General features: G+C 38.0%; 2 protein-coding genes across 2 annotated transcripts; both read right to left on the bottom strand.

Annotated features, from left to right (window-relative positions):
• Positions 1 to 1,735: 1,735 nt before the first annotated feature.
• On the bottom strand, positions 1,736 to 7,249 carry LOC101558860 (NEDD4 family-interacting protein 2-like). The gene is given in 3 exon segments (XM_055121081.1): positions 1,736 to 3,284; positions 3,287 to 3,715; positions 7,213 to 7,249. Coding segments are annotated over 3 exon segments (1,047 nt in total). The 3' UTR covers positions 1,736 to 2,703.
• A 4,989-nt stretch (positions 7,250 to 12,238) lies between these two features.
• Positions 12,239 to 24,781, bottom strand: BMP15 (bone morphogenetic protein 15). Its single transcript, XM_004606466.3, has 2 exons — positions 24,436 to 24,781; positions 12,239 to 13,095 (listed from the first exon to the last, which is right to left on the bottom strand). Exons 1-2 carry the CDS (start codon positions 24,758 to 24,760, stop codon positions 12,239 to 12,241), a joined length of 1,182 nt encoding a protein of 393 aa, XP_004606523.2. The 5' UTR covers positions 24,761 to 24,781.
• Between the last annotated feature and the right edge of the window lie 466 nt (positions 24,782 to 25,247).

Genomic DNA, 25,247 nt, shown 5'->3' with positions numbered 1-25,247 from the left:
ACCAAAAATAAAAAAGAATTCCAAAAAATATATAAATTTTCTCACTATAAGTTAAATTATGACTGAATATAAAGACATATTGTAGACTGTGAGAGAATATTTGCCCACCAATCATCTAACAAAGGGTGTCACTGTCACTGTCATCCCATTGACCATCGATTTGCTTGAGCGGGCACCAGTAACGTCTCCATTGTAAGACTTGTTACTGTTTTTGGCATATCTCACAGTGATTCAATAAAATTTTTTTAAAAATTAAAAAGACATACGTATGGCCAATAGGTATATGAGAAATGTGCGCCATTACTTATTATCAGGGAAATGCATATCAAAGCAACAACAAGATATTATTTAACACCAGTGAGATTGGCACATATTATCCAAAAAGTGCTGTCATGGATGTGGGAATAAAGGAAACTTCATCAAATGTTGGTGTATATGTTGACTGGTTCAGTCTCTGGAAAACTATATGAACAATTCTAAAAACTGCAAATTGAACTTCCATATGATCCAGAAATTCTACTTCTTAGTATTAACCCCAAGGACTCCAAAACTCTCTTTTGTAAGGTATTTGTTCTCTTGTGTTTATTGCTGCACTGCTCACAGTAGGCAAGGTATATACTCAACAATACTGGAAACATGAAATCCAAACTACAACCACCAAACTTTATAATGTTCCTGTAGAGTGGCAGGCTGGGGTGACGAGAAAGAATATGGAACACCGGGGTAAGTAACTTGACACTGGTGGTGAGATTGGTGCAAGAAATTTATATGCCTAATACTCAACTATCAATAACTTTCAAAATTGAGGTCGATTAAATTAAAAAATATTTAAATCTAGAAACAACTAAAATGTCCAAGAACTGTTGACTAGATAATGAACCTGTGGTGTATATACACAATGGAATACTACACAACTTCAGAAAAAATATGAAATCATACAATTTGCCACTATGTGGATAGAAGTAGAATGTATCATGCTGAGTGAAATCAGTCAAAAGGATTGAGACAGACATTTCTTTCATGTGTGTAATATAAAGAAACAGAGTAAGAGAATAACAAATAGCCAAAGGGAACATAACCTAAAGACCAGTTTACAGAACTGAGTTTACCAAGGGCAGACTGGGTCAGGAGATTAATGAGAGGGGGACTCGTGAGACAATAGTTGAGGGAAGCAGGCACTCTTTTGGGTATGGTATTGGAACATTGAATACATGAAACTATCATGAATAGTATTGTAAATAATATTGCCTAAGATTTATAAAAGAAATCTTTAAATTCAAGATCAAAAATAAAAGTCATGGAACCAAAGACACTTGAATATTATTTTATCTTCAAAATATTTAGAATTCATTTTATATTTTTTATGATCCATTTTCAATTAAATTTCTGAAACCTAAAAGATCTATGTCTTTATAAATTTTCTGCATAAGATTGTCCAGTTTTACATGCATTTGTTGAAAAGAATGTTTTTTATTGGATTGCTTTTGTATTTTTATAAATATCAGTAGAGTATATTAGTGTCAATCTCTTTTGGAAATTTTTATTCTATTTTATTAGTCATTTGCTTATTTCTCTAATGCAACTGTAGTTAAAAATATTTAAGTTGGTATCAAATGTATTGGTGAAACTTGAATGTTTTCTCCCTAATACTGTTTATTTTTTTATTATTTTTTATGAATAGAAGCTTTTATTTGCCAAGTTTAACAAATTAAACAGCAAAAGAAAAAAATTACAGTGATGCTGAAAGATATTTTATTGGCTTTTTAAAAGACAGATGCAAATGAGAATATCTTATTCAATTAATTTTTAAAAATGACTTAAAAGGAAATAAATATAGGATCTAATACAATTTCTTCTTGCAAAATTCTCTAAAATGGACAATGCTAAAACCAAGCTTCTCATCTGAGAATCCCTAAAACTTGCATGTCCCTTCAAAGAAAAAAAGACTTTCTTACAAAGGACATGTGTGATACTCACATATTAAAAAAAAATTGTCCTGAAAAAGAACTCTAGCTTTAACACCCAAATTTTCTATATATATATTAAGATCACTTAATTTAAAATTAATGAACAGATACCTAGACACAATTTCTAAGAAAATGCAGAAAGTAATTTATACACGATTATTTACACAATGGTTTTGCTAAATAATAATGTAAATATCCTGTTCAAAAATCTGACAAAGCTTTTTTAATAATCAGCACTGCAGGCTTCAAAACCCTTTCTAGATAACAAAGGATGTTTCAAGTGTAGTTACCTAAACTGATCTGATCTAAGAGCCAGAAACTAAAACATTTGATATGGTTAATAATTTCATTTTTATTTTATTAAATGTAAGGTCAAAGATCAATGGCATTTACATGCTGGAATGCTGTATCACTCAACTCTTTCGATGATATCAAACACTGATGAACCAAATGTGGATTTTACTGCGAGACTTTATAGTTTTCTATCAAATATAAGCAAATCTTTAAAATGGGCACATATGCAAATATGCAAAACAAGTGAAATACAAATATTTAGAGAATGAACAGAAATGGCTTTTAAACATAAACCACCCTGGCATTCACTTTTAATGTTCTATCTTTTCTTCACTAATTTAACTTCAGTTATTAGTAGTCTTCTATCCTATTAAAGTTGTGGGTTTACACAAATCGGGAAATTTCACATTGGTAAGAAAGGAATGTCTGGTCGATGTAATCTCTATAGTAAGAAGAAATAACGTGTCCTATGAGCAGCTGCCATGCTTTCAGACATGTTTCTGACTTTCAGATAATGGACAAACCCTCTGAAGAAAAGGAGCAGGCCAAGTACAAGAAATATCCACCAAAGCCAGTATTGTCCATTGAAATATCCAGTAAAATAATCAGAAAATCTGACAATAAGGATCCATTTGATCAACGAAAAGCCAAATCCACAGATAGCACCGTACCTTCCAGCGATGGTATTGGTGATGCAGAAGGATAAAGAAAATCCAAGCCAGTTGAAAATAAATGCCATGAAAAACGCCAGCATGAAAATGCCATCATTACCCACTCTGAGCTGATCTGCATCACTGACGTCATCTCTCGGTGTCCACTCTTCCTCCTGAATTCTTTGAGCTGTTTCTGCTGCCGCTGCAGCCATCGCAGCTGCTCTGGCCTTCTCAGCTTCGTCGTAGGTAGGAAGAGAGGTAGCGACACTGTAGGGAGGCGGCACGGGATAGAACTCACTGTAAACGTCCGCATCTGAAGTCGTGGGCCCGTCCACAGTAATCCTACTAGAAGCTGGGGGAGAAGAGTCGTTTCGTGGGTGGGCAGCGAAGGAGCAGGCTGCACGGTCTCAGGGGCCGGCTGTGAAGCTGAGGGCTGCTCTGCAGGAGATGACTCTGAGTTCTCTTCTTCATTGTGAAGCACCTGGTAGCGGCCAGTCCCGGGCTGGTGGTGATGATCCATCCCAGCCAGCTCGGGCTCCGGCTTGGGAGCCGGCGAGTCCCCGCAGCGTTCGGCACCCTCGGCCACCCCGGCGGACGACGATGACGACGACGATGACGACAACGACGACGTCGTGGCCGCAGCGCCCCTTCCGCCCGGGCTGTTGCCGCCGCGGTCGCCCGGTGGGGCCACTTCACTTCCTGTCGCTCCCCAATACTGTTTATTTTTATTACTTCTTTGGAGAACTGAATTACATATTGCTATACTGGGGAAATTCTTGTTTCTATGCTCAAAAGTGAACCCTGCAAGTGCTTAGGAGATCCTATCAGCGCTAGGCATTGAACTAGTGTCCGGTACATGCACTACCGCTCTAATACATGATTCTTATTATCTGTATGCAAAATTGTATTAAAATTCCTAGCTAGGGCAACTAATCAAGAACAAGGCATATAAGGGTCTGGAGCGATAGCACAGTGGGTAGGGCATTTGCCTTGCACGCAGCCGACCCGGGTTCGAATCCCAGCCTCCCATATGGTCCCCTGAGCACCGCTAGGAGTAATTCCTTAGTGCAGAGCCAGGAGTAACTCCTGTGCATGGCCGGGTGTGACTCAAAAAGCAAAAAAAAAAAAAAAAGAGGCATATAGTTATATAATTACTGATAGTAGTAAAACATATGCATATATATATTTATTCTACTCTCAATAATTATCACTGTCACTGTCAACTCATTGCTCATTGATGTGCTCAAGCAGGCACCAGTAATGTCTCCATTGTGAGACTTGTTGTTACTGTTTTTGGCATACCGAACACACCATGGGTAGCGTGCTAGGTTCTCCATGTGGGTGGAATACTCTTGGTAACTTGCCAGGCTCTCGGAGAGGGACAGAAGAATCAAACTAGGATCGGCTGCATGCAAGGCAAACGCCCTACCCGCTGTGCTATTGCTCCAGTCCCAATAATTATATGCTATATATAATTACATACAATAATTATACTACATACATATAGTATAGGTATATATATATAGTTTTAACATTAGCTCTAGAAGATACTTATAAATCTACATAAATGAGCTAAGCAAAATTGCCAGGTATAAATTCAATCATCCAAGCGATGCAAGACTAGTTCAATGTATGCAAATCAGTGTAATACACAATGTTAATAAAGGGAAGACTATGATCATGTCCATGGATGCATAGAAAGCATTTGACAATATCCAAGACCCATCCATGATGAAAAACTTAAACAAAATGGGCACTGAAAAAACTTATCCCAGTATTGTATAGGCCATATACAACAAATCTACAGCTAGAATTATTCTGAAAGAGGGAAAACTGAAAGTCTTTCCTTTTCTTGTTCAAGCAAAAGAAGAGGATATTCACTTTCTGCTAATATTAAGCATAGTATTGGAAGTTCTTGCCATAGCAATTTGGAAAAAAAGAAATTAAATAAATGGCAAAGAAGTCAAACTCTCATTATTTGCAGATGACATGATATTGGACATAAAAATGAACAGATTTGTAATAGCCTATCTCAGAATTACTCAATCAAAAGTTTTTAAATCTTCAAGCCTCCACTTAGAACACAAACAATACAAATCTATAGACAGACAAAAATCAATGCAAAATAATAAAATTAGACCTCTTCTTCACACTCTACATAAAGGTGAATAATTCAAAATGGATTAAAACCTTGACATATAAACTGCTTTCTGAGGAAAACATAGTCTGAATTGCCCAAGATTTTTACTTTAGAGGAGTTTCCAAAGATATAACCCCAGTGTCAATGAAAACAAAAGCAGAAATAAACAAATGGTATTACACTAAACTATGAAGAGTTGCATAGGCTGGAATGATAGCGCAGCGGGTAAGTCATTTACCTTGCACACAGCCTAACGGGGTTCGATTCCTCCATCCCTCTCCGAGAGACTAACAAGCTACTGAAAGTATTCCACCCACACGGCAGAGCCTGGCAAGCTACATATGGCATATTCAACATGCCAAAGTCTCACAATGGAGCCTGTAAAAAACTAAGGCACGCCGAGGGGCGCATGCACTCGCGGGCTCTCCGGGCAGCTCTGTCTCACCACCCGCGTTCGGTGCTCTGGAACGGTGCTCTGGATCCAGTATATGGACTGGATCAGGACGGCTGGTGGTCAAGGACAGGCGAAGGAAGAACGAGGACCAAGCTGGTTGCTGATTAGTGGCCGTTTATTCAATCTTCCATCTTTCTCATCTCCCGCTCTTCTAGCTCCATCCTCTCTCTTGATCTACTCCAGCATCTCTCGCTTCTCTAGTCTCTCCTCCTACTTGTCTCTCCCACCTTGCCCTCTAGGTTACTCCCAGCCAGGTAGCAAAATCATCATAAGAAAGCCCTTCCTGAGGGCAGGGCATTCCAAAGCCCTTCCTGACTCTTAAGGTTTTTTCCTTTCCTTAGTCCAAACACTTAACATCTTAATACTAGTTATTTTTGTATGGACATAGCAAGAGATACATTGAGGCTTGCAAGGCCTCCTGGCAACATCTAGCCACAGACTCAGACCACAGCACTCAGGCCAGATTAATCATTCCTCACCCTAGCAGGATCCAAATCTAGTTATCACTGTTTGGATCATGACATTTGTCCATGATCAAGCTCTTAACTTATAGTTAAGCATTAGGCACTTTGGCCAAGTCCATCTCGATGCCAGGGTAGCACACAACTCACCGCTTGCCCTGGGTGCGTCTCGTCCCTCATCGGGACCCTGCTTTTGGGAGTGCTAGGAAATAAGGGCAGCTGAGGCTTAAGTTGAGAGAACAGATGCCCAGGAGGAAAATATCATGTAGAGTCAAATGAGATAAGGTTACAAAAGCATAGCATTTGCTAAGTCTTCTGTGTCCAAAGAAAAAGGACATTGCTCTGAATAAACTATGCAAAGGACTAAAGGAGAAGAGAAAAACAATGTTTACAAGTCAACAGAACACTAAGAAAGAAGCTACAAATAAACAAAGAGGAATGGGAGCACTGCAACAGGAGTAACCCAATAAACCTAAACTACCTGAGGCTATGTTATCCTACAGGAGCCATTACTTGTGGCTGCTCAAGCAAATCAATGAACAACGGGATGACAGTGCTACAGTGCTATGAAGAGTGTGCACTGTGAAAGAACTACAATTGTCACCCACTTAATGGGAAAAATATTTCACATCAGACAAGGGGCTAATATTCAAGATAAATAAAGCATGCTCAGAGCTCAACCAAAAACCAAAGCCATCAAAAGCAAAAAATTAGGCAAGAAGATACATATTGCTATTTTTAAAAGACATAAAGATAGCTGACAGGCATATAGAAATGCTTGGTGTCACTAGTTATCCAGAATGCGAATCAAAATTACCTCACACCAGCAAGACTAGCCTATATTATAAAGTCCACAAACAGTAAGTGATGGTGCCAGAAACAGTAAGTGCTAGTGGAGATGTGGCAGGAAAAGAATTCTTATCCATTGCTGATGGGGCTTTTGCTTTAATTCAGCCTCTTTCTAAAATTGGTTTGGACATCTTTCCAAATATTAGAAATAGACAAAAAACTTTCGTTTGTCCCTGGAATTCTATTTCTTTGTAATTTAAATTTATTTATTTTCAACAGAATCACAGTGAGATACACAGTTGCAAAGTTGTTCATGATTGAGTTTCAGTCATATAATGTTCCAACACCTGTTCCTTCACTAGTGTGTATTTCCCACCACCAATGTCCCCAGTTTCCCTCCTGCTCCACCCCTGCCTCTATGGCAGGAACTTCCTCTAATTTTTCTATCACTCACTCTTGATCTTACTCTTGCTCTCTTTCCTTTGGGGCATTATGGTTTGCAATACAGACACTGAAATCTTATCAGTTATATCCCTTTATCTACTTTCAACAACCAGTTCCTGTCCAAAGTTATCATTTCCAACTATAATTGCCAAATTGGGGCTGGAGCGATAGCACAGCAGGTAGGGCATTTGCCTTGCACACAGCCGACTTGAATTCGATTCCTCCACCCCTCTTGGAGAGCCCAGCAAGCTACCGAGAGTATCTCACCCACACGGCAGAGTCTGGAAAGCTCCCCTTGGTGTATTCGATATACCAAAAACAGTAACAATGAGTCTCACAATGGAGACGTTACTGGTGCCCGCTCAAGCAAATCAATGATCAACGGGATGACAGTGACAGTGATTGCCAAACTGGCCCCTTCTTTATCCTAACTGCCCTGAAAGAAGCAAGATCAAAGAAGGAAATTACATGAAAAGGAGCATCCCTTAGATTTACAACAATTACAGTAATTCTATTTGTAAGCCTCTGCCATAAGAACACAAAAGCAATCGGAAAGTATATAGGTACACGTATATTATTCATTATAGAATTATTTACAAAAGTCAAGATCTGCTAATAACCCAAAAACAAATTATTAGATAAAGAAATAGTAAATATACAAAAAACAGTGGAATACTACTCAGCTAGAATAAAAGAATAATCTTGCAGCAATTTGCAACCTGGAAAAACAAGAGGAAGTCATGCTAAGTGAAGTGAGTCAGAACAAAATTGAGTCAGACAAATTCCACATATCATTCATCAACTGAATATAAATAAACAAAGATTGTATTATTGTAAGTCAAGAAGTAAATTATAAGGCAAACGAAAGGGAATAGGCAATCCCCATTGGAAACAAACCCTGAGATCTGATCAATAAATCTGTTAACTGATGGTGCTGGCTGAGGGCTGTGTGGGGGGGGGCGGCAGGTGGAAGATCCTGATATTCTCACTATGGCTATGATACAGCAACACTGCAAGTATAACAATATTGTACTATTATAAAATTAAAATTAAAATTTTATATAAAGAATAAGCGAAAATTGTCAAGGTGCTCAATCTCACTATTCATTAGTATTAAAAACACAAGGAAATATAACTCCCCTCTAATACTAGGACTAAAATTTTAAAAAGACAAATGTTGATAAAGAGTGGGAAAATTTTATAATCATATACAAAGTATATATAAAATATAGATCCACAATCATTATTCATGATAGTCTAAACATAGAAACAATTCAAATTCCCAGTAACTGATGACTGGATAAACATAATTTGATTTGGTGTATAATGAATTGTGTTTAGTAATAAAAGAAAATAATGTATGTTCTTTGTTACAATAGAGAAGAATCTTAAAAGTGTTATGGTAATATACAGTTACAAAAAGAAATACTATGCCAATGATAGTTGGAAATGATCACTTTGGACAAAAACTGAGTGCTGAAAATCATGCTCATGATACCCTCCTTTCAGTAACAGTATTGCAAATCCGTGCATAAAAGGAAAATAAGAGAGAGACAACAGGCTGCGGGTGAATGGCAGGCGGGATAGAAACTGGGGACATTGGTCATTGGTTGCAGGAAATGTGTACTGGTGAAGGAATGTATGGTGTAACATTGTATTGTATGACAGAAACTCAATCATGAACAACTTTGTAACTATATCTCATGGTGGTTCAATTTTTTAAAAAGAAGAAAAAAGAAAAATAAAGTTCCAAAAACAAATATTTTACTTAGATAAATATAAATAACCTATAATAAAAGAAAGTTGATTAGTAATTTCCAAAGTTGGGATTGGAGAAGGAATATTAATTGCTAATGGGTATAGTTTTATGTGGCAAAATGTATTACAGTGATTTTTGTTTAACTCATAATATACTGAATGCTTATATTAGCTTTTAACGAATATGAATTATAGCCCAGCTATTTTTTTTTTGCTTTTTGTGTCACACCCGGCAATGCACAGGGGTTATTCCTGGCTCTGTTCTCAGGAACCACCCCCTGACAGTGTTCAGGGGACCATATGGGATGCTGGGAATTGAACCCAGGTTGGCCACGTGCAAGGCAAACGCCCTACCCGCTGTGCTATCACTCCAGCCCCTAGCCCAGCTATTTTTAAAAGCAGATCAAATACTTCCCGCTTCACAGTGATAATGGTAGAATTAAGTGAAGATTTTTGAAACCTTTTACAAAATTAGACACCCAAATATTTGCTGAAACTAAAGACAAATTTCATCTACTTTCCAACTTTTCCCAGAATTGGTTGGACTATACTACCAAGGCAAATAACAGAGTTCTAGGGTCAGAGTGAAGCTTAATGTATGCTGATTTTGCACTCGTATACTTATGAAATTGTGGCTGTTTGCTAAGAGTATTGGGACAAATTGGACTTTGCTCCTTGCTCTCCTTTTTTAGACCAAGTAATGAATTTTTTCTATCCACCTGGGCAGACTGATTCCCATCTACTAGGAAGGACATTTCTCCCAAAGGAAAGTTTGAAATGTTATATCTATATATCACATATATTTTACATACATACACACATATATACACATATATGCATATATATACATACATGTACATACACACATATATAGGACTTGAGAAAAAGTTCTGAGCTGGAAATATTGAGAAAAGAAAATCCATACCACCACGCCCATTCTGCCAGTGTTTTCCTTGGGCAATATGAAACTCAAGGCATCAGTAATAATGGGGATAATTAAACTTAAGCCATGTTTAGTCTTTAGATTGTTTCATGTGGATTCAGGATTTATAAGACTAAGATATTTTGAAAATAATAAAAACACCTTATCTAGCTCAGAAGTTAGATCTGGTATTATAATCAAGTTCCATCTTAAGTGCTATTAAGTATTTGTACTTAGCCCAGGTAGGCTGAGGAAATGGATGAATTTAATACCCATATTTACTCTACCTTCTTAGTTTTCAGCACATTTAATTATTCTAAAAACTGTCTTATTCAAGGACTTAGGGGCTTAAAAGATAGTACAATGGGTAAGATGTTTGCCTTGTACTCAGCTGACTTGGACTTCACATATATCCTCATGAGTTTTGTCAGGAGTAATTCCTGAGTGTAGAGTCAGGAGTAAAGCCCTGAGCACTGCTATATGTAGCCCCCAAATAAATAACTCACTGTCACATTGTCATTTGAATTATGATTTTAGATAGGAATAAAAATGAGTAATCTTACCTGAAATACAAAATATCTGAGGATCAGGGATATGCTCATAGGCTATATGTCATGCCTTGTATGTATAAAGCCTTGAGTGTGATCCCCAGCACCACAAAATTGTCTTATTATGTATTATAATAAAAATAAAAAATTGAAAACTTAAATATTCAGTATCAGGAAGAATTCATCCCTCTTTCACAAAATATGTCACTGTGTTCTATTTGTATTCATCTGGACAATGTGCTGGATCTAGTAATATAGAACTATACAAACCAAACTCATACCTCAATAACATATAAAAACTAAAATAAATATGCCATACTGAAAGTGAACTCCATATTTTGTAACAAAGAAAGTTTTGCTAGAGTATTTAAGGGAGGTCTCCAAAACAATGTTTGGCCAGGTCGAGGGTGGGGTGGAGGACATTGTCACTCCTGTTACTTCTATGTTGCCAGGCCAGGTTCTCCAGAGCTACATGAGGCAATGCTCAGTCTGAGGATCTAAATAAAATTCATCTGCATTCAAAGCATGTGCCCTAACTTTTGTATTATTTCTGATCCCTGATCAATAGTATTAAAGAAAGCAAATTGAGCTACTTTATCATGGGTGAAGGCAGGGAGGGGATCTACCTGAAACTTTAATATCATGAAGGCATTGAAGTAATGAAGACTAGTGTGTCTGCACTTAATTTTAGGGATATAATAAAGGTATACATACAAAATTGTCTTAGTGAATAGCTCCTCAGAATGAGGAAGAAAATTTATAGACATGTAATTCTAACTGGAACCAATTATTGAGAAAGGGGTGGTAATATGAGTTCATTTATGATAGATATGTTTAAAAGACATAGGGATTCATATTTGGCAAACATATGTACCCATCTTAAATTACTCCCATTCCACTGAGAATGGGCATAGGAAAAGATGGACAGGTAAACTATCTCACTGGTTTTCCCTCAAGGGACAACCCAGGGAGGGCTTATTGATAACAATATCACCTAAAGAAATAACTTTATTTGGGGACCGTATTCAGAAGTGCTCAGGGTTTACTCCTGGCTCTGTGCTTAGGGATTGCTCCTTGTCATGCTCAGGGGACCACATGGAGAGCCAGGGGTTGAACCTCAGTTTGCTGTATGCACTGTACTATCTCACAGACCTCAGAAGAGAATTTTGGAGGAAACTCTACCCTGCCCTTGGGAGTTTGGGATTGCATTTCTGTTCATAACTAAAGGGAGGGAAAAAACCTCGTGCAAGGTTTCACTATTGATGTATTAAAGGCTGGGAGATTAGTATCCTTATTTGGGTTTGTTTTCTCTAATCCATCTGGGAAAATTTAATATTAGATTTATCAGACAATTCAATCATAAAAGCGGCACTTATCACAGATTAAGAACTAGTTTTAAGGATATAGGAGCCAAGGAAGAGTAAAGTCTTGCTTTCTTTTCTCCAAATATTCTAGTGGGCCAAGGAAGATGAACACCATGAAGAGTTTATATCTCCCAGCATTGTTGGGATAATTTGTAAATTTCACCCATCAGATACTAATGAATTTTGACAAAGTCACAAAGATATGAAGAGATAGAGGAATCTCCAGAGAAATTGCTAGAGTAATAAGGGCTCTCTGCCTTTGGTATTTGGTATCAGAACAGCCCTCATAAAGTGTTCATAAATGTGGGAAAAGACTTAACACTTATGGAATAGAACACACAGATTCAATAAAGTATCTTTTGCAGCTTTAATAGAAATAGTTGCTTCTTTATTTTAAACCCATCTCTAATTTCTTGGGAAACCTGAGCAAGTTATATTTTGTCATCACCTGCATGTGCAGGACTGGGCAATCATATTCTCATACTCCTTATACAAGATACTTCCATTTGCCTCAATCAGAAGGATACTAATAGGGACATACTTATAAGGGACACAGGAGGGTTGAGGTACACTTTGGTCCACCAGTTCATTTATGAGGTTCTGGATGATGGCATGATTGGGAGAATTGAGACCATGGCGCAGTACCCGAGGACAAGTTCCCTTACAGTAGTTTGGACTGTAGAGATAGGGAGCAATAATCCAGTGATCCCAGCCCAGCTGGTGGAAACTGACTTGGAAAGGATGGAGGGAACATTGGCTACTTTCAGGTCCATCGTGTTCCTGAGAGGGACCCGGAACCTCAGACCTGATAGTACCTGCTTGCCGGGCCCTCCGCAAAAAAGGAGGATCCCTTCCAGTAAACTCCGCCAGGCCTCTAGGGAGAGCTTTGGCCTTATAAACACTTTTATGAGTATCATTGAAGTAGAACAACAAGAAGACAATGTCCAAGGATGAAGTGCCATGCCACCTGAGCTCAAGTACTTGACCTGCTTTTTGTTGCTGACACATGAAGCGGAGTTGCAGAATCCTGCGCCCCTTGTGATTCCAGAGCTTTTGCTGAATGTGTTGTGTGATGTCCATTTCTGCCCATGATTTGGAAAGCATAGAAGGCTTTGAGGAACCTCTTCGTGTAGAATGAAAGTGGTTGGTTTGTCTTTTCTGTACCCAAGGTTCCACGTGGCAGGAGAGATGGAAACGACTTAGATGAAGTTGATGGCGATAAACCACAGTGGCCCTGACTAATTGATATCCTACCCGGTTTTGTCGCAGAGGAAAGTTCAAGGTCTGTATATGCCACGGACCTGCAAAAGAAGAAAAAGAGAAAAGGATTAGTTTCTTTCTTCCTTTTTTCCTATTGGTTTTTCTTGGGAAACACATGCAGTAATTCTCAGGTGTTACTTCAGCTCTGCACTCAGGAATTACTTCTGGCAGTGCGTGAGGGACCATATGGGATGGCAGGGTTTAAACCTGGTTAGATTGCATGCAAGGCAAGTGCCCTTACCTGCTCTACTATAATTTCAGTCCTTATTTCTTTTTTATTTATTTTGGATACAAGAAGTGGATACAAGAAGTGCTCACTGGGTTTAGATCTCAACCTATCACCATGCAAAAAATCAAATAAAAATGGATTAAAGACCTAAATATCAGATCAGAAATCATAAGGTACATTGAAGACAAGGTTGGCAAAACCCTCCACTACATTAAAGCTAACGGTATATTCAAAGATGACATGCCACTGACCACCAAGTGGAAACAGAGATAAACAAATGGGACTATATTAAACTAAGGAGCTTCTACACCACAAAGGATACAGTGACCAAAATACGAAAACAATCTACAGAATGGGAAAGAGTATTCATCCAATACCCATCAGATAAGGGGTTGATATCAAGGATATACAAGGCACTGGTTGGAATCTACAAGAAGAAAACATCTTACCTCATCAAAAAATGGGGCAATGAAATGAACAGAAATTTTCTCAAGGAAGAAACATTAAGGGCAAAAAGGTAAATGAAAAAATGCTCTTCATCACTAATCATCAGAGAGATTCAGATGAAAACAACTATGAGATACCACCACACACCACAGAGACTGGCACACATCCAAAAGAACAAAAGCAACCACTGTTGGCGTGGATTTGGGGAGAAAGGGACTCACTTACACTGCTCGTGGGAATGCCTACTGGTTCAGCCCTTTTGGAAAACAGTATGGACGCTTCTTAGAAAAACAGAAATTGAGCTCCCATTTGACCCAGTGATACCATTCCTGGGAATATATCCCGGAGAGGCAAAAAAAGTCTAGTCAAAATGACATCTGCACTCGAATGTTCATTGCAGCACTGTTTACAATAGCCAGAATCTGGAAAAAACCCGAGTGCCTGAGAACAGATGACTGGTTAAAGAAACTTTGGTACATCTACACAATGGATTACTATGCAGCTGTTAGAAAAGTTGAAGTCATGACCTTTGCATATAAATGGATCAACATGGAAAGTATCATGCTAAGTGAAATGAGTCAGAAAGAGAGACATAGAAAGATTTCACTCATATGTGGAATATAAAGTAACAAAATGGGAGACTGGCACCCAGGAATAGTAGGGATAAGTACCAGGAGGTTGGCACCAAGGCTTGGAAGCTGGCCTCACATGCTGGAGAAGGACCAGTTCAGAAAGACAAGGGAACACTAGGTAAAGCTTGGTTTGAGGACCCGCAGGGGATGGGAGATGTGCGCTGAAAATAGACTATAGATCAAACACGATGGCCACTCAGTGCCCCTATTGCAAACCATAGCACCCAAAAGGAGAGAGAGAACAAAAGGGAATGCCCTGCCACAGAGGTGAGGTGGGGTGGGGGGGTGAGGTGGGAGGGTGGGAGGGTTACTGGGATCATGGGTGGTGGAAAATGGGCACTAGTGGAGAGATGGGTGGATGGATGAGCATCGTATGACTGAAACACAAGCAAGAAAAGTTGTAAGTCTGTAAAAAAAATTTAAAAAAAAACGGTGACCAAGATACAGAGAGATTCCATGGAATGGGAAAGAATATTTACCCAATATCCATGGGATAAGGGATTAATATATAGGATATAAAAGACACTGGTAAAACTATACAAGAAATAAACCTCCAACCCCATCAAAAAATTAGGAGAATAAATGAACACACATGTCCTCAGAATAGAAATACAAATGAGCAAAAGGCACATGAAAAAATTCTCTGTACTGCTAATCATTGGGAGATGCAAATCAAAACAACAATGAGGTATTATCTTACACCACAGATACTGGCATACATAAAAAAAATAAGAATAACCAATACTGGCACAGAATTGGGGAGAAATCGCTTTCATTGTTGGTCAGAATGCTGACTGTTCTAGCCTTTTTGGAAAAAATATGGCATTCCTTAAAAAACTGAAAATTGAGCTTCCATATGATCCAACATTACCTCTTCTGGGAATATATCCTGAGGGTGCAAAACAGCACAGTAGAAATGACATCTGCACCTGTATGCTCATTGCAGCACTGTTCACAATAGCCATAATCTGGAAACAACCTGAGTGCCTGAGAACAGAGCACTGGTTAAAGAAACTTTGGTATATCTACACAATGGAATAATATACAGCTGTTAGGAAAGATGAAGTCATGAAATTTGCTTATAAGTGGATGGACAGGGAGAGTATCATGCTAAGTGAAATAAGTCAGAGACAGAGGGATAGAAATAGAATGACTGCACTCATTTGTGGAATGTAGCACTGTAGCATGGTTGTCATTGATTTGCTCAAGCGGGCACCAGTAACATCTTCATTGTGAGACTTGTTGTTACTGTTTTTGGCATATCGAATATGCCAAAGGTAGCTTGCCAGTCTCTGCCATATGGGCAGGATACTCTCAGTAGCTTGCCAGGCTCTCTGAGAGGAATTGAACCCAAGTCGGCCATGTGCAAGGCAAACGCCCTACCTACTGTGCTATCGCTCCAGTCATATCCCTAATATTTAGAATGATACCAATCATATTGTCTCTTATGAGATTCTCCCTAATATCAAAAATGAATGGTCCAATGACTTTCAACTTAAATGATGATGCAAAGACTATTTTAGAGAGAAAAGGTAAGGTGAATAGAGTATGCTGGTCAACAAAATAATTTCTACTGGCATATATGATTTTTGTGGCCATCCATAGGAAACATTCCATAAATGGCTTAGATGAAAGTAGATTAATATTTAGAATATAAAAGATAGTTCATTTGTCAAATTGTGTGTATGACCATTTTCTGAGATTACTCAAATCCTTATGAGTCTAGAGATTTACTAAGTTTAATAACAACTGGTTCATACTATCTTTTCAAAATCACTTTCTTAAAAATATTTTTGTGGGGCTGGAGTGATTGCACAGTGGGTAGAGTGTTTGCCTTGCACGCGGCTGACCCAGGTTCAATTCCCAGCATCCCATATGGTACCTGAGCACCGCCAGGAGTAATTCCTGAGTGCAGAACCAGGAGTAACCTCTGTGAATCACCAGGTGTGACCCAAAAAGCAAAAAAATAAAATATAACAAAAATATTTCTGTTTGCCCTCTTTCAAATTTTATAGAAAAATGTTTAGAGAACTAGACTCAAACATATCAAAAGATAAACCTACACTTTAAAACACAAAAGATGAAAAAATCCAAATACAATGTTTAAAACTCTATATTTCTTTGTGAAATATATAATAACATAATATGAGACTGACACCCAAAGACAGTAGACACAAGGGCCAGGATTATTGCTCCATAATTGGAAGCCTGCCTCATGTGTTGGGGGAGAAGGCAGCTGGAATAGAGAAGGAGTCACTAAATCAATGATGGTTGGAGGGATCGTTCAGGATGGGAGAGGTGTGCTGAAAGTAGATAAAGGACCAGACATGATAGCCTCTCAGTATCTATGTTGCAAACAATATGCCTAATAGTAGAGAGAGTGTGTGTGTGTGTGTGTGTGTGTGTGTGTGTGTGGGGAATTTTCTGCCATAGAGCGAGGGGGAGGGTTGGTATGGGGGAAATACTGGGGACATTTGTAGTGGAAAATGTACACTGATGGAGGGATGGATGTTCGATCATTGTATAACTGAAACTCAAACATGAAAGCTTTGTAACTGTATCTCACGATGATTAAATTGAAAAGACATTAAAAATGAAGTGACTTTGGAGTGCTCTGGGGACAAAATATGGGGCAGAAATTGAATCCAGTTTGCCCAGCTACAAGACATGCACCGTATATCCTATACTATATCTCTCAGACCTCAGAGGATTCTAGTTTCTTGCCTCTTAGACTTAATCACTCTCACAAACCTGCTCATACAAACATACCTGTATGTGACCCTAAAATTAATTCAAAATAATGATAATCACTATTACTTATTGAGCCCTTATTAAAGTATTTGATATTTTCAATGTATTTTCTATGTATTCTAAAGTCTTTATTCCCATTTTTAGACAAGAAAATGTATGCTTAGAGGAACTATATTAAAAGCACTTTCAGGATATTGAATGCAATCAAAGTGAAAGTAAAGTGAAATTTATTAGTTACACAGGCGGGGGGCTAAGGGTGGGGGGGTTAGGGGCATGGGGGTGCGGGGTGGAACTATACTGGGATTCTTGGTGGTGGAATATGTGCACTGGTGAAGGGATGGTTATTTGAGCATTGTATAACTGAGATTTAAACCTGAAAACTTTGTAACTTTCCACATGGTGACTCAATAAAAAATTAAAATTAAAAAATAAAATAAATAAAATAAAAAAATAAGTTAGACTAGTATATCGTTTGAAACAATTATGGTTACAGGTGATTCACTTATAATCTCATTTACTTAATAAACATTTTCTTATCTACATTCTTCTCAGTTTGTGCATTTAAGTTTTACGTTCATTTTCTGTATCTGATGATGTATCTACATAATTACATAAGACTTTTAGTCAAATATAAACCATAATGTACCATAATGTACCTTACCGAATATACAAAATATAATTCTTGACTAAAACTTTTTTCTTTTTTAAAAATATAAACATCCTTTTTCCTTGAACTTAAAAAAAAGCATTTTCAGAGTGTGATCGGATTAATGGTTGAACTCACATCTGTTTTCTTTGAAAAGAAAAACTGTCTCAGTTTTAGATTTTTCAGATTTTTTTCTCATGGGGGGAAAGCCTCAATATGTAAGGCTTATTATATGAGAGATCAAAACAGCAACAAGTCTAACAATGGAGACGTTACTATTTCCGCTCGAGCAAATTGATGAGCAATGGGACGACAGTGACATATAATCGACTAAAATATTAAAATTAATTAAGTATTAAATGTTACCACTTAAGAGAATCATCAGTGAGCCATACATGAATTGAGAGTCAGGGGTCAGATCAATAGTATAGTGGGTAGGGTGCTTGCCTTCATACAGGTAATACAGGTTCCATCTCTAGCATCCCATATGGACCCCCAATCCTGCAAGCAGTGATCCCTGACTGCAGATTCAGTCCTGAGTACCACTAGATTTGGTAAAAAGAGAGTTCAGAGTCCTTTGGTCAGAGATCATATAGCGATAAGGTGCTTGCCTTGTATGCAGCCAACCAGGATTTATTACCCAGAACTGCAGAGAGTACCAGTAGTGATCCTCTGCCAATAGTGATCCTGGAGTCAATTGACTCTAATGGAAAGGGAAACAAAGAAAAATAGTGATAGGACTACAAACTAAAAAAAAGGAACTTCTGTACATCAGAGAAAAGGACCATCAACACAAAAAATAAATCCTATTAAAACAGAAAAGATTGCTGCAATTCATACACCAAAGGAGGTTAATGGTTTGAATACATTTTTCTAAAAAATCTCACAAAACTCAAAACAATTTAAAAATAGTCAGAGGATCTAAATAGATACAAATACAACAGACATAAAAAGATGCTGATCTCTTAATAGCATAGCAAAACAAAACCACAGTTAAATATCACCTAACACCTTTGAAAATGGTTATTAAAAAGACGAACAATTGTTCAGAGAATATAGAGAGAAGGGAACAATTGTACACTGCTGGTGAGAATCTCAATTTGTGCATTTACCAAGAAAAAGCAGTACAGGGAAATTAAAAGCAAACATTCTACAGTGTTCTATTATCCCACAGGATATTTACCTGAAAATATAATTTCAATGTTATATATGCACTGCTACATTCATTACAGCATGATCATGGAGGTGCACATATCATTTTACAGTACATTTTACAGGTGGTATATATACACAATAGACTACTCAGCTATTTTTTAAAAAGGTGAAATCCTGCTATTTACAAGAATAGAGGGTATTTGACTTAGAGGACTTAGTGAAATAAGTCAGAGAAACGACAAGCACAATGTACAATCTCATTTGTATGTGTTACATAAACAAAAGAAAATAAACAGCAGAAATAAATTTTAGACTATGAAATTATACTTTTAGTTAGCAAAATAATAGAAAAAAGAAGGAAATTGGGTATAATGGGTCAGTTTTATGGTGAAGGATAGAATAAGACTTTTAGAGATGAACTTAAAGGTAATTTGTTCAGAGATCGATTTATAATAATGCACACAGAAAACTTTTTGTTTGGTTTGTGCCACACTCAGTGATGCTCAGCCTTGAATCCTGGTGCTATGCTCAGGGATCACTCCTGGCAGTGCTCACATAGGGTACTGTGGATAGAACCCAATACCCCAAACTTTTATAATACTAGACTACAATTATACTTCATATTTTTAAATTTAAAAACAAAGAATAATGGGCTGGACATATAATATAGCTGATAGGGTGCTTACTTTGCATGAAGCCAAAACAAGTTCAATCTCTGTCACCCCAGAAGGTTCCCCAAGACCACTAGGATTGGCCCCTGAGATCAGAGTTAGGAATAAGCCCTGATAACCACCAGGTGTGACCCATAAAAAAAATCCTCAGGTACGGTTTTCCTATTCAGATGCCTCTTTGAAGCAGTATTCAGTGCCATAGCCTGCCATCACTTGAGGAAGTGGTGTGAGGGGTCTTTGTCACTTTATGATTTGTAGAGGAGCATTAAATTTGTACACTCAAAATATAAACTATGTAATCATGTTACCTCAATAATAAAAAATATTTTTAGAATAGAATTATTTCTTGACAATGTCGTATCACCCAATAATATAACTCCTAGTTACTTATTTTGACAAAATACATAGACACCTCTTTATCCATAACAGCATAGTATAGCAGGTAGGGCGTTTGCCTTGCACATGGCCGACTTGGGTTCGATTCCTCTGTCCCTCTCCGAGAGCCAAGCAAGCTACTGAGCATCCTGCCCACTCGGCAGAGCCTGGCAAGCTACCCGTGGCATATTTGATATGCCAAAAACAATGACAACAAGTCTCACAATAGAGACATTACTGGTGCCCGCTCAAGCAAAATCAATGAACAACAGGATGACAGTGCTACAGTGTTATTGAAAACATAGAAACAACCAAAGTATCTATCAATAAGTGACTGAAAAAAGTTGTGTATACTAAATGTAAAACTACAACTATTAAGGATGAAATTGTGACTTTTGCAACAACACTGATAGAACTTGAGGTGATTATGCTAAGTGAAATAAGAGTGAAAGTTGCTGGAGATTTCTCTCAAGTGGGTAATATAAACAACTAAAGAAAAGAAAATGACAAATCACAACAAAAATAACTGAGAGTCTGAAAAGTATGGCCACCAGGGGCGAAGGTAAAAGTGGAAGTAAAAGCTTGAGGGGATCGATGTAATAATGGGAATGGCATTAGAACTTTCCTAATGAGCAAGGCTTACACACATGGGTGTGAATCTATGCTCCAGAAATTAATAGTACTGTAAACATATGGTATATACACAAAATTATATTTTTTAGAAAGTGCTTTTTGGACCATTTACCCCTATTTCCTTAATGTCTCTTCTCAATTCTTTTTTAGAAACGATTATTCATATACCCCATTCATTGTACCACCAGTTCCCTAAACAGCATTTTTAGCAAGGTCATATAAATATTTCATTTTGTAAGAAATCTAACATAAATTGCATATTTCTTGTGATCTTAGTGACTAAGAGTTTTAATTCTTTTTTAATCTAAAATTAATCACAAAGATTTATTGGTTTTGGTTTGGGGCTACACCTGGCAGTGTTCAGGGAAGAGTTTTAACTGTAATTCTGACACCCAGTGGCAAATGGGTTAGAAGGATGGGCCAGCAGTGCTCTGAACTTCTGCACCCCCACCTGGCAAAGGTCAAGAGCAAAGATTACAAAAATTCAGTCATTACAGCAAGAACCTTTAGTCAAACATTACTAAATGTTTCTGTTAATTTTTATGTTATTTCCCTAAACTTCCTTCCCCACCCAAAGGCATTCCACACAAGAGCTCTTTAATATCTTGATGGATCATAATACTTTTAAAATTTCACATCCCAAATTATGCCTAATATATTTTAAGCTTGGAGCAGTGACTATTACTCACACAAGACACAAGCCAGGTTTAAATTTGCTCTACTAAATTATTCCATACTCACACTTTGCAATTTTCCAAAAGACTCACCCATACATACATCTACCCTACCCTGTTGAAAAGAAACCCAGTCTAACATCTACCCAATGGTCTGCTGAGGAACTCAACTTCTCTTACGGATATTGACATTTCCTGAAGAAGGGTGGGGTGGCTAAAGACCATAGCCAGGAAGGATCTGCTCAAAACTTTAAGGGAAATGCCTGACGCACACATCCTATGTGATTGAATTTGGAATAGCTCTTTTGCTATCAGCTGTGTCAGGCTCTTCTTTGTCTTCTTTTTTTTTTTGGATCCTTTTCAGAGTCCCTAGGTGCCAGTGATCCTATTGTCAGATCAGGATATAGGTCTAATTCTAAGCATCCTCCTTCCTTCTTTCTAGCCTATCATTCATACAAATTTAATTTACATAAATTTCTGCTATATTTAGGAATGAAATCAAGCTCCCCTGTAATGGTCTACACATTCCATGCCTTTTATCAGTCTAATATCCAATATCACACCAAAATTGATACAAGCTCTGTTCATGCTAGTCTTCCTTCTGTCCTTTAAGTCTGACAGACTTATTTCCACTACGTAGGCTTTTGTAAACATTGCTTCCACTGCATAAATTAAACGTATCCTTGATCTTCTCTACTCTTTTCTCAGACCTAGCTTACTTTTATATAAGTCATTTCAAAAATATCACCTTTACACAGATACTTTCCCTTACAATTTCATGAAAGGGAGCAGTATTTTGATAATTCTCTACTAAATCAATCTATTTCATTCTTTGTTAGCATTTACCATAAGTTCTGTATTATTTGTCTCATCCTTGAGAACACAATGCCTTTCTTGATCACATTCGCATACTGAGCACTCCATAGGCGTTGTATGAATATTTGTTAAGCGACTCTCCACCTACATCAAGCTATTTTCTGTCCTTAATAATAACGCATTTCTCTGCTTCTATACATAGACTTCTCCTTCTGCAAGTTAAAATTCAAGTAGTAGCTTTTCAGTGAAACTTTCCAACCACCTTTCTGCTTCCCTTTCCTGACTTGAAGCACAACCCATTAGAGTCCTGGGAGCTCTACTCCTTCTCCTTTAAAAAGCATGTGTTATGCTGTGACACCATTATGTGATTGGTTGTATGCCCCATGCTACTACCTAGAGGTTAAAGAAGAACTTGTTTTCATCTTCTACCTAACCCCAAATGTAGCTCTGCTCAATTAAAAGCTGTTGAGTAATCAGCACAGCAGGGCCATTAAAAATGCAAACTCTAAAGCAGCTGATTGACACTCAACTCTACCAATTACAAGCTATTTTGCACTAAGTTATTTCAGAAAATACTTTATAGGTATTCACATACCTATGAAAGGAATACATGCATCTACCTCATATAATAGCAGTGAAGATTAAAAAGTGTTTTGATGATTTTCTGGTAGGAAATTATTGCATTATATTCTTAAAGACATCAACTATATAACTTTGTAGGACTTCAGAAACTTTCCTCACATACAATCACTTTTTTCCTGAGAAATTGTTATAGTAACGTGAATAAATAAAAGAGGCATGCAAATAAAATATTTATGGAAAAGAGGTCTTAAATTTAAGACATTTTTTTCTCAAACCCCATATTCAGTTATGAAATGCCATTTAGGGTTGTGATCCATAGCTTAAGAAGCTAGGGATTGGGGAGACAGTCCAGGGGTTATAATGTGAGCTGGATGCCAGCTTGATCTTCAGCATCACATGACCTTATGCTCCATACCCCCACATCAGAGGGGGATCTGCAGGTTCTCAACAGTAGGAAGGTGTGGCTCTGTTTGTCCTCAACATTTCAGAGCTATATCCCAATGCCCTAGAATTGGACTACTAAGATAGGCAGGATCCTGGGGTAGGTACTCTCAGCACTTTCGGAGGAAGAGAGTTGGGGGAGAGAGAAGCTAGGGAATAGAGTAGCAGTTAAATTGAAGGAGGGAGTGTAAATCCTACATATTTTCATCTCAGAGACTGGAAAGGGCTCAAGATTACTCTCACCAGTTTTCCAAGACTTCTTTAAAAGTCTTTGTATTTTAGGGGTCCACTGATGTCCTGGAACATCAACTAATACAAATTTTTTAAAAAAAACTCAACTATGATGGAGGAAAAACTTTAAATTATTTTTGGCCTCCCAAACCAAAAATAGCACCACAGAAATAGAATATTGATGTGAGGTATCATATTTAAACACTCAAGAAAATACCCTCTCCAAGTTTTATTTTTCTTATCAACATTGAGCCCAGAATATAGGGAGAAAGACAGAAGGAAAGAAATATAGGGGAAAGGAAGAAGAAGAGAAGGGAATGTAGTGGGAAACAGGGACCTCGTGGTGATGTGGGGGAATTGAATGGTTGTATACTCAGAGCACAGACTCAACAACATTGATAACAGAGTGATAACATCAACAACCACAGAACTTTGAAATACACTTTTGAAGGTGGCAGGTGGGGAGCTTGTGGGGTGAGGGAGGAAGGAGCATGGGAACATTGGTGGAGGGAAGTGGGCTATGATTGTTGGACTGGTTTCTGAATATTGTATGCCTAAGACTAAACTATTAATTACTTTGTAAATTAGGGTTTTTTAAATTTTTATTAAACTAAGCTAACTGTACCATGACGACTATTGATAGTTGATGTCTTTAAGAGTTTAATTCAATTGCAAATGGTCACCTAGTCAGGGACAGACTCAGGTGTTAGCTTGTTTATGTCCCCCTCTGAGTTCTTGTAAATTCCCTTAACTCAGGATCCTGTATCCTTTGGCATTTAAATAATACAACATAAACAGAGACCACAACTATGTGCACAGATACTTCCCAATGACAGTTTTCGGCAACGTAACAAGCAACAGTATGCTTTGAAAGATAGGAGCTGACACATCACTTAGTTGTCTTAAATCCCTGGAGAGATTCAGATAGGCTCCAAGTGAAAACATTCTAAAGGGGAAGCAGGTTTGGACTCAATTTCTTCTAAACTCCCTGCCCTTTGAAAACCAAGTTGAAGGAAATGCTCACCCAGCAGTTGATAGCAAAAGTGATAGTAAACCCACAGAGTCCCTACAGGATAGTATGGAAGCATGATAACTCACCTCTGAGAGGCATTGCAGTGTTGGCTGAAGGCCTAACCAGTCTTACCATAGTGGCCCCGATTGTGCGGTTCTCTCTAGGGTGTCCATGTGGGTCTGCTGAACGATGGTACAACTCCAGCATATACCGCAAAGGATGCCCTAGGACCCGTGGCTGTCTCTGCTGTTTGCCAGGAACTTCTTCCAGCAGCTCCCAAATCAGGGGCAAGGTAGGAGCCTCAGTCCTAAGGGCTATAGAGGACTGTCCTATCTTTGCCATTTGGGCACTGTGTTCCGTAAAAAACAGCAGTCCCCATAAAAGTATTCGAAGGATGCTGTGGATAAACATCTTGAAAGATTTGGTATTCAGCAACACATTCCAGCCCTAGCTTAATGGATACTCTGTTTTTTCCTTTTCACACAAATAGTCACATTATTCTTCTTAATCATAAGTGATAAGGCAAAAGAAAACAAAAGGCAGACAGGCAGTCCCTATGTTTCTTCCTTTGGGAGGAGCTTCAGGACTAAAAGAGGTCTCCTAACTTGGTCTCTTTGCATCCAAACAAACAGAAACAGCACAGAGGACAGAGAAATATCCCCATGCTCTCCTGGACTGGGAACAAAAAAAACTTACTCAGATGCTAAGGTAACTTCTAAGGAGAGGTCCATTCTAGGACCTACTCCTTACCTTATCCATTAGGATGAAAAAGAGTCTTGGGCTGCAGGACCCCACATATTTAAAGCTCTCTTAATCAGTACTTAAAGGGCCAGAGTCTTCCCATTTCCACACAGCACTTCCTGTCTTGTAGCATTTTGAGAAATGTGGTCTGATAATG

This window comes from Sorex araneus, chromosome X (assembly GCF_027595985.1).
Source record: "Sorex araneus isolate mSorAra2 chromosome X, mSorAra2.pri, whole genome shotgun sequence".
Taxonomy (NCBI): domain Eukaryota; kingdom Metazoa; phylum Chordata; class Mammalia; order Eulipotyphla; family Soricidae; genus Sorex; species Sorex araneus.
The sequence above is the reverse complement of the archived record's forward strand: the minus strand, read 5'-3'. Positions and strand labels throughout refer to the sequence as shown.